Source organism: Cryptomeria japonica, chromosome 1 (assembly GCF_030272615.1).
Source record: "Cryptomeria japonica chromosome 1, Sugi_1.0, whole genome shotgun sequence".
Lineage (NCBI taxonomy): Eukaryota > Viridiplantae > Streptophyta > Pinopsida > Cupressales > Cupressaceae > Cryptomeria > Cryptomeria japonica.
In genome coordinates, this window is record NC_081405.1 from 656,428,189 (window position 1) to 656,441,531 (window position 13,343).

At 34.4% G+C, this 13,343-nt stretch overlaps 1 protein-coding gene across 1 annotated transcript; it reads right to left on the reverse strand.

Annotated features, from left to right (window-relative positions):
- Positions 1-10,429: 10,429 nt before the first annotated feature.
- Positions 10,430-12,806, reverse strand: LOC131050412 (pectinesterase-like). Its single transcript, XM_057984576.2, has 2 exons — positions 11,600-12,806; positions 10,430-11,244 (listed from the first exon to the last, which is right to left on the reverse strand). The coding sequence occupies exons 1-2, from the start codon at positions 12,558-12,560 to the stop codon at positions 10,562-10,564; spliced, it is 1,644 nt and encodes a 547-aa protein (XP_057840559.2). The 5' UTR covers positions 12,561-12,806; the 3' UTR covers positions 10,430-10,561.
- Positions 12,807-13,343: the final 537 nt, after the last annotated feature.

The window sequence follows — 13,343 nt, forward strand, 5'->3', positions numbered from 1 at the left end:
CTCCAACCGGGATATAGTGTTGACATCAATGACAACACTTAACCAAATCCAGCATATTGCCAACATGTTGTAAAAGTGGATTTGAGTAATGATTGAAAGTTCTTTAGCTTGATTAAGGTAGAATATAAAGTAGATATTTGGTTTATTTTATTTAAATAAATGTGATCCAAAATGATTCTAATATGTCTTCATGAGTGTGCAAGATGTTGCAATGTGGTTGAGTGAGTTATTGAATAACTCATGACAAGAAGAAGCTTCAAAAACACTTGCAGCAGAGAGTGCCAGACATTAACTCCAGACAACTCCAAACACTATAGAAGGCTTTGAAGACATTAAGAGAAGATAGCGAAGACTCTTGAAGACTCCCAGCACACTCAGAAATAATCATGCAAAATCATGGAGCACCACTCATTCCTAAATCAATGGGCAAAGTATATGTTTCATACAAGTTGCAGTTGCACAGTACACCATGTTATCCTTCTCCAACAAAGATAATTCAAGTTACAAAATCACTCCAATGTAATTGTATGATTTTACAATATTATTCATAATGATCTAAAATTATTTTCTCAACTAAATTGAAGAATAATTCCTTCATTCACATTGAGAACTTGAGACCCTAAAATTCAGGCACCCAGAAATTGTGAAAAACACAGTCTCATTAAAACAACCATATCTCCATCGTTTCTTAGCAAAATTCAAAAATTCAAAATGATCTAGAAAGTAGAATTGAAGGGCTAAAACCCCTTTTGATGGTTTGACAATATTTTCAATAGTTAAGGAGCATTTGACATAAAAAATAAGTGAGATAGACTGGTGGGATGAAGGACAACAGTGCCCGGAGAGAGGGAGATGAATAAGTATATTTCAACCCCTAAAGCTGAACAAATATAATGAGTTTTTACCCTTCCCTGCCTCACCCCTATCTCGAATACTGGAACATTAGTCTATTGCTTCTTCTAATCCCTTGATCGATGTCTCCCCCCACTCAACCTTAAGCGGATTGAAGGATGAAGGAAGCCATAAAGGATGTATCGCTAGTCCTAGCTATTTGGTTAATCGGTCCATTGCCCAGCCTAGGATAGTTTTCTCAAAGTTTTGTAAACGATGCCACAAAAATAAGATCTTGGATCCAAATTCTTAGGGGATTGGTTGGGTAGATATGGAATGAGAATTATATAAATCAATTGTAATCATTTGAGAAAAGGGGGGATCAGAAAGGCTTGTTTTAGCCTGAGCAAATAGGATAGTTTGTAGTTTCATTTTCAGCAATGCATTTTCAGATTTCTAGATTAAATTTGAATTCAAGAAAGCATTTCATTTCCATCAAGTGTGAATTAGATTAGCCTCTTTCCTTTCCAGCAAGTGTGAGATATACTAGATATTTAATTTCATGCAAGTTTAGCCTTTCCTTTCCTACAAGTGTGCCTTAGATTAGCTTTCATTTCCTGCAAGTTAGAATAGACTGTCAAATAAGTTTTCTCGATTCTCTATTGCATACAACCATGGACATCACCTTGGATTGATAAATTAAATGATGAGGACTACAATGACCCCATAAGTAGGTAATATCAAAATAAAATAACCAAGAAGGGTACAAAGGCAATTAATAAAATAATAGCTCAAACCCCAAAATTAAATATTATCCGTGGGTAATAAAGTTATTTATTCACCCAATAAAATAATATGCCTTAGTCACATGACAATAATTAAATAAATATTAATAAATAGATAATAACAATAGTAAATCCTTGGTAGCTACCCCTAGGTAGCAGTTTGCTTAAAAAATAATAATAAATCCAAAAAGGGAACCATTAAATAAATAAAATAAATAACACTCAATAACTAAATAGATAAATAAAAATAATTAAACAATAAATAAATGATAGATCAAATAAATCAATAAATCAATAAATCAATAAATTATGAAATCTCAACAATAAATTAAATAATCATTTAAACACTAAATCATAAACTAAAGTAAAATTAGATAAACTTTCGAACCTAATAAATAAATAATACCAATAAATAAATAAATAATCAGATAAAATTAATATCTCAATCTAGCCACTTAATAAACTATGCAATAGAATCAATTATTAATTTAATTAAACAGTCATACTCACAAGACCACATAACAAGGGTCCTAACAACCACAATGCCCACAAGACAATACTAACATGACTCAATTGACAAGGTGACAACTTAAGCATAGAGTGTGTGAGGGAAACACATGCCATCTCCAACAACTTGCCATTGGGATAAAGACACATTCAGACGTGTGAGACCAGGTGGAGTTGATGTCTGATACCTGCAATCCTGCATCTGCCACTAAATGCAACACAATATATATACAACACATATACATCATAGATGGTCAAGCAAGTGATAGAGAATAGCAACATCATATCGTGCTCACAATGAGTGATATGACATCGTCTCTAATCACGAAGACATTAGAAGACAATCACAACATCATTGGATCAACTCAGTCATCATAATCAAAGAGTAGGGTTAGCGTAATCATAATGTCATCAAAATCCCATAAGCAATATGATCCATCATGAATAATGAACACATTAAACCATCAAATATAGATCCATCATCATCCATTACAATCATGGAATAGGGTTAGTACATAACACGACACTGTCAATTCATCATAAAGTAGACTAGGCTTGATCAATACAATCCTTTGATGCACAAAAGACAAGTTGAATCACGGAGGGGCACTGCATTAATTGTTTGTAGGTAGGATCTACTACCTTCTTGGTTAATTCATAATCCGGTGACAATAAATGTGTTGCAAAAGATTTTGTTGAAAAATACTGCATGTGTGGATTTTCTTTGGTTGCTGCAAAAAAAAAAAAATTGAAATCTGAATATTTATAATATTTTATTGCTTTAGATTATTCCTTTCTGAAATTTTCCTTTCATTCTCTTGTATGAATGATTTTTGTGAGCCAGCCGGTTGGATGTTTAAACCTTCATTTTGTTTTATGTTAACTTGCTATGAATTCTATGGAATTAGTTTTGTTTGTGTTCTGCAATGTATTGGGCGTTTTATTTATTTATTTATTTATTTTGGCTCCCTCCCACACAACAATCCACCTAAAATAAAATAAAAATAATAATAATGCTATGGTTATCATAGTGTGTTTTAATTACCCAACAATATTTTATTAATTTGTCCAACAATAAATTAATTCCCTCTGCAATATTATTTTCTAGGGCCAACAATGTATTTAGATCCGCCCAGCAATAAAGTAAATTTATCATACAATAAAATAAATCATCCCGCAGTTAAGTAAATCGCCTTGCTATTATTATTTTGCCCAGCTATTATTATCTGCCCTGTTATAATTTTAATCCACTGGCAATTAATTATTTTATATAGTTTTAATCAGCTTGTTTTGATTTGGGATTTTTGCTTTAAAGGTTGGGCATCTTTTAATTTGTACTGATATTATATTTATGTGTATATTCTATTTTATTTTATTAAAGTTATAGAGGTATGGTTTTGTTCCATTGATTGGTCTATGTTTATATTTGATCATAGTTATTTAGTCTGTTTAATTAAACTGTGTATTTTGCATTTAAATTCCTATTTATATTGTATGGTTATATTAGGAAAAATATCATAAATTGTGAACTTAGGTATGTAGAATAATTGTTTTATTAAATGATGATAATTAATTAATAGAGTAAATTTAATAAAAATAATTTTAATTAATGAAGTAAAATCAATATGAATTACATATGTTTTATTTTATAATTTATAGGGCTTGCTCGTATTTTAGTGGGGGATTTTTAGTTTATCCCATTGGTCCAATTGTGGTTTCGTTATGTGGATGGGTTTATGTTTTGTCATCTGTGTTCCATAATATGCTTTTTTTTGTGATGGGTTTATTTGTGGCAAAATTAATTTCTCATAGTGTTGAAATGTGGTGACTGATCAGCAAAGTATTGTACACTCAACACGTATCCTTGCTGGGATCTGGGGCCAGGTTGGGCCCCGGGAAGGGGTTTGGGGGCAGCAGCCCCCGAGGAAAGCGGGGGTTCGGGGGCAGGAGCCCCCGAGAAATTTTTTTTTTTGGTATTTTTTTTGTTGATGAAAATCGACATTGTAATAAACCCCTAAAAAGGCCGACTTTGTTTTTTCCCTAAAAATGCATGTTATAAGCGGCCGGGATGCTTAAGGCATTGTAGGGTTGATGTACTGTTTTTGTTGGATAATAAGAAAGATTGGACGGCTGTGTATGGTGGACGTAACCCATTCTGGGTGAACCACGTTAAATCTCTGTGTTATCTGTGTCCTGTTTTATTTCTTTATCTTTTGTATTTAAATCTGCATATGATTGTTAGTTCATATTTGCTTCGGATCTGCTTGAAACCCTAACACATAGTTGTTATCTAAATGCAATCCATGAGTCTATGATGTTAATATAATTGACTTTGGAATTGTTTTGATGTTTAATTAAATCAAAAACTTGACCTTTAATGTTTTAGTAACTTAAACCAACAGGAGTCAGGGTTTTGTGTCTTATATGTTGTTTTGGTCATATGTTTTTTGGGCTCCAGAGGTTGGTCTTTGAGCTAAATCTTTATTGTTAGTAAAATGATTCTCTTATTTCTATGTAGGCTTTACTTATGGATGGTTATGGTGGCATTTCAATTTCTTGGCATTATAACATTACTCTCTTTATGGGATTGAGCCATGTTGTACTCTTGGCTAGGAGCTATTGTATTTGATGTTTATGTGATTGAGATGCGATGTTATTCAAGACGTGGTTGGATCTCATTATATTGGTTATTTGATGGTGTTTCATCTATTATATTGGATTTGATTTGGATAGGCTTAGTGTCATGAGGGGGAGTGGCTTCCAAGTGGGGGTCGGAGCCCAAAGTGGCTGCCAGGATAACCCATTGGAAGTTTTCTTAATAAGTGATAACCTAATTAATGAACTAGGGGGTTGGGGTTTAAACACATTAAACAAGATAATGGATGCCCCGCTCATGGATTGAGTGCTCGTTTAGGCTCAAGATGAGGTGTGGAAGGCCTGGAATGACAAGATCAACTACCTTGTCCTCGTGAAAGGTTTGTTGGTTCCACATGAGACTTGTATGGGAGTCAGGGGTAGGGAGAGGCTGGAAGGATAACCCAGGATGGGGGTCAAGGCCTATGGAGACCTGCGAGGATAACCCATATCAAGCTATGTGATGACACTCTCCCCTTGTGAGTACTAGTGTCCTGCCTCTGTGTTTGCAACCTCTAGAGTATTCATGTTTAGATTTTTGTCTATGTGTTCCCTGATTGTGATTTAACTCGGTGGAAGTTTATTTAGACCATGTTTTCTTTATTCTTGGTTTGTGTGCTTGAGGGCCTTATGTCTATCTCCTAGAAAGGGGGGTGGTCCTACGGGTTCCACATGGTCGGGTGGTAGTTGCCTTCTTCCATCAGGGATTTTGGACCTTTTTCTGCATGGTTTGGCTTAGTGTATCTTCCAGTTGCTACACTTGGATTTGGTTAGCTTAGTGGATTGGGTGTAGACATCTTTCATCTATCGTATTGTGCATATGTGTATATCAGAGGTAATTGTATTATGAATATGCCCTTGAGGCCAGTGATGTAACAATGATGTAATCATGATGAACTATGTTGTAATTCTAATTTAATTTTGATGTTAGTGAATTGAGGATTAGGTGATGAGTTTTATATAAGTAAAAATAATACTGATCTTATGTAATTAAATGATTTCATGTTATTTGTTCATCATTTTACATGTTGTATGAACTATGGGCATTAGTTATTCAATGAATCTTAGCTTTAGAAGTTATTTGAATGTAATTTAATTTTCATGATTTAGTGTTATGTGTGGTTGGATTATTTTAAATGTAATATTGGTTATGCTCAATTGGGTATTGAATGCTAGTAAGATAGATTTAATTTATTTAACTTTGTAAGGAAAGTAAAGTAACACCATTGAGTAACCTTAGGGTATGGTTCAGTGGTCTTCTTCTGCTTATGACATTTAGTTTAATCTTGTCCTTTTGCTCTTGTGGAATGCTTACTTAATATTTAAAAAAAAAAAAAAAATCGCTCTTCATTGTATTTGTTTAGTTAGATCCTCTAGGGTTTCTTGGTGGGTTGTTACATTCCCCCTTTTGTGTACTTACAACAACAACATTTGTTACATTGTCACCCAAGTCAATTAACTCATTTTGGCTACCTTGGAACATAATCTATGACATTAGCATCCGAGTTATTTAACTCATTCCGAACTTCCCCTAAGGTATGTCCTTCGTTAATATTTGGTGCAATTATTGATTTGTGGCTCCATTTGATGGATTATCAACATTTCCAAGTATTACATTATGGTTTGCATTTTGATTGGCACCCTTCACCACTTTCAAGAGTCGTGTTGCTTGACACATCTCTCTAAAAAGACGCTGCAAAAAATGTCTTTTTGTTTAATCTAACGTACCATAGAATATAGATATATGATTCCTTGGGCCATGGGTGTCTCCATGCACTAAATTTTCTATAATAATGAACTAAAAATGACAAAGAGATGATTAATGTTATAACACTATAAAATAAATTCTCTATGATAAAGAGATGATTGATATTTGAGGCAAAAATTTTAATTACAACAATGGAACTCTGTAGCTACTATTACTAAAAATATTAATTATGTATGATTAATCAAATAAATTTATAGTGAATTCACATACATTGAGCTAATAAATGCATGGATGGGTATGTTTTGAGATCAAATACAAATCCAAAATCATCAATTACACAAGTAAAGCTTGATTCATAGATTACTAAGATTTTAGATTTACATCCTTTTCTATAATTGAAACAATGTAATGGTATCAAGACATAATCCATCAAATTATTGCATGCACTCCAATAGGCACTATAATTATTACAAGAAGCTCCATCATAGTTCCAATAATATAAATCAATAGAGTATAAATATATACCTCTTAACAAATGTGCCACCCTAAGGCTCACTCCAATAGATTGATAGTCATACTCCATTGTCATCAAGCATAAGAAAAATATACATGAGTAGCTTCAAACACATAACACAATCAAGTGTGGTTCTATTTTACAAATTGCATCCACACAAGGATCTAAATTTACACAAGCAAGAGAAAGTGAAGCTTGGGAAATGGAGTGTCTTCACCTCGGTAAGTGGGTTTATGAAGACATGATTATCTCAAGTGACACCCATTACAATGGATGCATTCATTTGAGCATTCTCATCAAGCTAGATAAAAAATACTAATAGATTGGGAAGTATCATTCTCTTGCCTATAGTATTTACATCAAGCCTTAAATAAAATCCAAATAGACTTGGAGGTGAGTGTTGTATATAAGCATTTTTTATTTTAGTTCATCAATTAAACTCATATTTTATTAATGTAATGAATCCAATCATGCTTTTAACCCCAGATAAAATATAATAGAGCCAGAGAAATCATGACCATTCCAAGTATTTATCTATTTATGCATCCCTAACAAGATGACTTAATCATTCATGTCTTTTAACCCTAGATACAATCAAATAGTTAGAATTGTGGTAAATCAAGTTTTCACAAACAAATACCAATACTCCTCCTTATGTAATTTCATTAGCCTTACGTATTTCCAATGCCACAAAATAATCACACTAGAACTCTCGAATTTTGAAAATAGTGCAAATCATATTTCCTTATATATTTCAATAATCCTTCCTATAAGGTTAGGTCCATCACTAATGGATAATGAAGCTTTTCATACAAATTCATTCAACTCAATAATTAAAATTTGCAGTACTCTTTTCATCCAAATCTGAAGAGGAATACACTTCCATCATCATGCAAGTTTTATAGAAAAATGGCAAAGATTCAAGAAGCATTTTACATAATTCTTAAAAATAACACCCCCTTTTTATAATTTGCACAATAATTGAAAAACCAAGAGTGTCTTCTAGGTCTAAATACAATAAGATTCCATTTTCAACAACACAATATTAATTTAAAAAAATTGCAAGGGTTTGGATGAAACTCTCCAAAAAATATTCAAAACAAAAATTATAATCTAAGATATACAATACAAAACAAAATCTAATCTCATCCCATAATCCCAATGAAACCTTTTTACAATGAGAACAAATGAGAATTTAACAACATAATTGTTATTTTTTCTTTAGATTGAAATTGCATACCTACAAATTTTTAATAAAAAATACAGGGAAAATACCTAGTTATAATCCATTAACACATAAAGAACGTAGCACTCTTTGTTTACCATAATAAATCTTTTAGCAAGCGCAATCCGAGGCTCCTTTTAAATGCACGCTAGATCAAGAAATTTTCTTCGCTTTCCTTTTTCTTTCCAATTCCAAATTTTCACAATTATAATACATAACAAAAGAAAATGAATCCCTTTTTATATAAATATATGTCCCAAGTAACCATCATTTTCTTCTTCTTTTCACACTTGTATTTCTCAAATACAAGACTAATGATAATGCAATATAATTCAAGTCTACTAACTTCATTAAAGTTTGTTCTACGTATGAAATTGTGATATCTCATTTGTCCCTATATCATCTATAACGGAATGGATGGATTGAATCAAGAAATATTTTTTTGGTGAACGTTATTAAAAAAATGCTTGGTTAGAATAAGAAAGCATGGTATTCTAAGATTAGGCTTACAATATGACTAGATAGGATTACTCCCAAGAAGTCTACCAACGTTATTAAAAAAAAGCCTGGTTAGAATAAGAAAGCATGGTATTCTAAGATTAGGCTTACAATATGACTGGATAGGATTACTCCCAAGAAGTCTATTGGTAGATCGCCTTCTGATTTAATGTATTGATACTACGTTATTTTTCCCATTAACAACTTATTGCCTCTTTAGTTCATATAAGACATTTATGAAGAAACAAATGATGCAAATATGTGTAGAATTAATCAATTGATTGAGATAGATTAAAAGCTAAATGCTTACAAGATTAATTTGATTGCACAACTACGAATTAAATACTTGTTTTATAAGAAGGGAAGCCTAAAGATGGATGATGGATGTTGTGTATATTTTTTAAAAATTCAATATTCAACAAATATTTATTTTATTTTCTCTTTTGGAGAGGAAATTTCGCATTAGATCTTCTCAGTTTCTTTAGTTGCGAGAGATTTATTTGTTTGTATGCAGATGTCTTTTAAAACAAGCACAACAGGGTAACTTCGAAACCATGAATTAACTTGTAACACAAAGCTGCATTACTTGCGGTATCATAATTGTTACGGAAGAAACCAGACATAAACGTTTTTCTTTTCTTTTTGTGGTTGGGATTTTGTTTAAGTTAAAAGCTTGTGTGTGCTGTATTCTTCTCTTTAGAGATTTTGACATGGGTGTCAACTGAGAGGAAGAAAAATATGAGTCTTCCCGTAATACTCACTTGGCTTTAAATAATTACTCTTGAAACAAAAATAGTCTGCAATTCAGCAGTCAATTTCATTCCATTTACTAGCTTTCCTTAGACACAAAACTAATGCCAAGCACACTGTAAACTGTAGCATAGCTTCCACGTGGCATTCTGTATCATATCAGTCTTTGTCTGGCTTAAAATGAGTCTGCTGCTAACTTTAATGCTAAAAATGGCTGATCATTATACTCCAATGTTAGCTGCTGCTCGTGACATAGAAGGTGCTCTTCAAGAGCCAACAGTGCCCCAGTTTTAAAGGTTTCTAAAGGGTATGCCAATCTGTGGGGAGGCCAACACCGAAATGTTTTAAAAAAATGATTACTCTGTTACAATCACAATAGATAGGTCATCCGGGTAAGTCAACATTAGTAAATCCATTTTCCCCCTTTTTGGGTGTTGACAGCTTTAATTTAAATTGAATTCAATGGAACGAAATGATGGGGACTGTAGGTAGTGGGTTGAATATTCTAAATTACCAATTCAAAATATGAATAATGTGTAAGTCAAAATAGGAGTAAGATGCTTTCAGTTTCAACAACTTAAATCAACTAAGCACATGTGTTTTCAGACTTACGGCCATTTGAAGCCAATGATGTTAAAAGGCTCCGATTCAAGTCCTGTACTCTTTAACTGTAATTTGTACTAATACAAGTACCTTGCGATGGAGATTTGCCCATAAAAAATTCACAAGACAAACTGAGGAACCTATCCCGACAACCAGAGCTGTTTAGTCCATGTATCGAACAAACAGAATAAAAGTATAAAACAGAGCACATAACAGAGCATATAAAAAATCACTTAAATATATTATCTGCACTTTAAATTACCAATAGAAAGACACTGTTTGAATTTATAGACTTCACTCATATTTCTACAATGGCTAATCTGGAAACTAATAGAAATTTTTTCGTGTTGGAGAAGTTAAATTACACAGGAAAGAACCAGAAGAAGAAAACCTCCTATTATAACTCGAAAAATTACAAAATATTCTTACAAAAACATCCCAAAGGATGGACTCAAAACATAGATTTTACAATGTCTTAAACCAAAAGAGACCAAATGGAACTACTTTTACAATTCATGATCAAAGGGAATTCCACTAGATGGCAACCAAGTAGCCCCAGAAATGAAATTATCAACACTAAAAATATTGACTTCTTCTACTCTTTTAATGACCCTATAACCGCCCCATCCAACTCGCCCGTCCACCTTTGAGCCGGGTCCTCTGTTCATATATTCTCCATAATATACCCTTTCCAGCCCATAATCTTCCCACCACTCCAGCCAGCCGGCTGGGTGGATTACATCGCCTAAGAAGCTCTGAATGATGACTGTCCGCGAGAACAGTTTCCATGGCTTTCCAAGATAAGCAGATCTGACAGGAACAAGATCTGTGGAGGCCACAATGCTGCAGTTTTGAATGGAAAAGCCGGTGTTCTGGTTGGGGTCGTTTCTGCCCTGAGCAGTAATGGTGTTGGTCTGATTGGCCATTGGTGCTCTCACAATAATAGTGCAATTCTGAAAAATGGCAGCTGCATTGCCCAAGATGAAGTCTACAGTGCCGTAGATATTACACTCTCTGTAGAACTGGCGGAGGGAGTGAACATATAAGGTGTTCTGGAAGCCGACAAAGTTGCAGCGGTAAAAGGCTGAAAGATCAGCTCCCACACGTAGAGCTACAGCTTGATTCTTGTGTGGTCCTGCAAAGTTGGCAAAGGTCATATCTCTGGCAATAAATCCTTTGCCGGATGCACCTGCATTTACGATCAAATTAAAACTTGTTAGTACCTATCAGGCTTAAAGCAAAAACCATTTGAACTTCAATTAACCAGAAGAAATTGACAAGTGTTTCCAGATTTCTAAAACCATGTATAAGAGGAAATTGACAGGATTTCCAGATTTCTAAAACCCTGTATCCGAAACAATTCAGCACACATGAAAAAAAATGTGTGACTGTCAACAAATTTTATCATCTTTTCTTTAATAGAAGAAGGGATTCATAATTGAGGAGACATGCACAACAAAGATAAAGAAGAAAGATTAAAAGTAAAATAGAAACCCACAATAATCTTTCCTACATCTAGATTAGAAAAGAGAGTAAAAAAATACCAAAGGTTGCAGAGGCGAAGGTTGTGTAGCCATCCTTGACATTTTTGCTGGATGCAACAATCGTCCGGTCGCGCCCATCGCCAAGCAACATCACATTCGTCTTCTCCCTACAGAGAAGCACATTTTCCTCATACACGCCAGCTTTGACATAGACAACATACCGCTCACTGCCATGAGACGGCACGTGCATGAGAGCCTCTCCAATGGTCTTGTACTGCCCACTGCCGTCCTGAGCCACAGTTACATTCACATGCAACGCCAACGCAGGCACTTGTAACAGCCTCCGATCGGTCCGGGACATCCACGGAGGAAAAGAAAACCCAGACCCAGGGTGAGGATGAGGGTGAGGGTTATTTAACAGAGGACGCCGGAACCAGGGTGAGGGTAAACTATCATTATCGGGGAAGTAGAGCTCGAACACGTACAGAGCATTGCTGAGAGATCTTGTCAAAGACTGACAATGATCCTCCACCTTGGCCATCACTGTCCCGGTCGTCTCTCTGAATCCATCCAGGCATGTCTCCACATCCGTGAGAGCCGCGCTTATCCATGTCTTGGCATTTGCAATCTGAGCCTTGGAGGGATTCACGTCCAGGCCGGGTACTTCTGCCATCGACCGGTTGGCGTGCTCCACAGCATCTATGAACAGGTCAATGCAATCTTCGAAAGCCATGAGTTCTGGAAACTCGGAGGCTGCTTTCAAAGTCGAGCTGTATGCTTCTTGAGCTCGATGTAAGCTTGCCTTAACAGTAATATGAGCAAGATTCTCGGAATTCGCTCCTTCATATGATTGCATTGCTGAAACACAGACCTCAGGGTATGGTGTCTTCTTGCAGCTAGAGTCGATGAGCTTCCCTCCGCTGCCATTGTGGAAAATTGCAATGCCCATCCAGGCGGCCACAGACATTGTGAGTATTGCTGCCGACATTACCCACACCACCTGGCTTGCTGAATACCTCATTGTAAACCAAATTGCTTTCGGTAATTGAGCAGAAATCAAATCGCTTTCCGTAACTATAATCGCTTAAAAATTGCTTTCAAATCGCTTTCAATAACTTTAAAAATGTCAAATAACATTGGGAGTTTAAACCCAGCGCGCAGGAGTCCTTATATAGGAAATTCTGCAGAGATTCAAGATTCAAGATTCAAGAAAAGGGTGGTTATTAACCGCCATTTCTAAAATGGACACGTGGATAGAGATTCAAGATCAAGAAAATCAAGAAAATCAAGAAAATCATTAACGGTGGATCAAACTTAACTGGCAAGACTCACTGCACAAAGAGTAAAGAGTCTCGAAAGCACTTGAAAATTGATTCAATAAATTACTCACTAGAATTTTTTTTTTAAGTAACGTTGATTCTCGAAAGTAACTGTGGCAAATATTTTATCTCAATCGAGTAAAAAGACAATTTGGATTTAATTTATAATTAGTTTTTAGATTTAGAATGGTAAGCATTGTTTGATTTAATGATCTGGACATTAAATTAAACTTAGATTATTCTATGTAAAAATTGATCTTTTACTATTTTCGGTGTTAATAAAAGAAGAAATAATTGACTTATTAATTTTTTATTAGAATGATTGTTTGGGTATTAAAGATACTTTGTTAAAAAAAGAAAATTGAAGATAAACAATTGGGATGTATGGAAATCTAAAGGATTGTTCTAATTCAACTTAGGTAATAATAGAGTCACCTGGTTGATTGATCATTTATCTAAAGAGAGGGGATAGATTCTGTAATTTA

Coding starts and splice junctions, on each gene's coding strand:
- LOC131050412 (XM_057984576.2), bottom strand. CDS start 12,560: ATGAGGTATTCAGCAAGCCAGGTGGTGTGGGTAATGTCGGCAGCAATA. Junction 11,245..11,599: donor CTTCGCCTCTGCAACCTTTG/GTATTTTTTTAC, acceptor TCGTAAATGCAG/GTGCATCCGGCAAAGGATTT.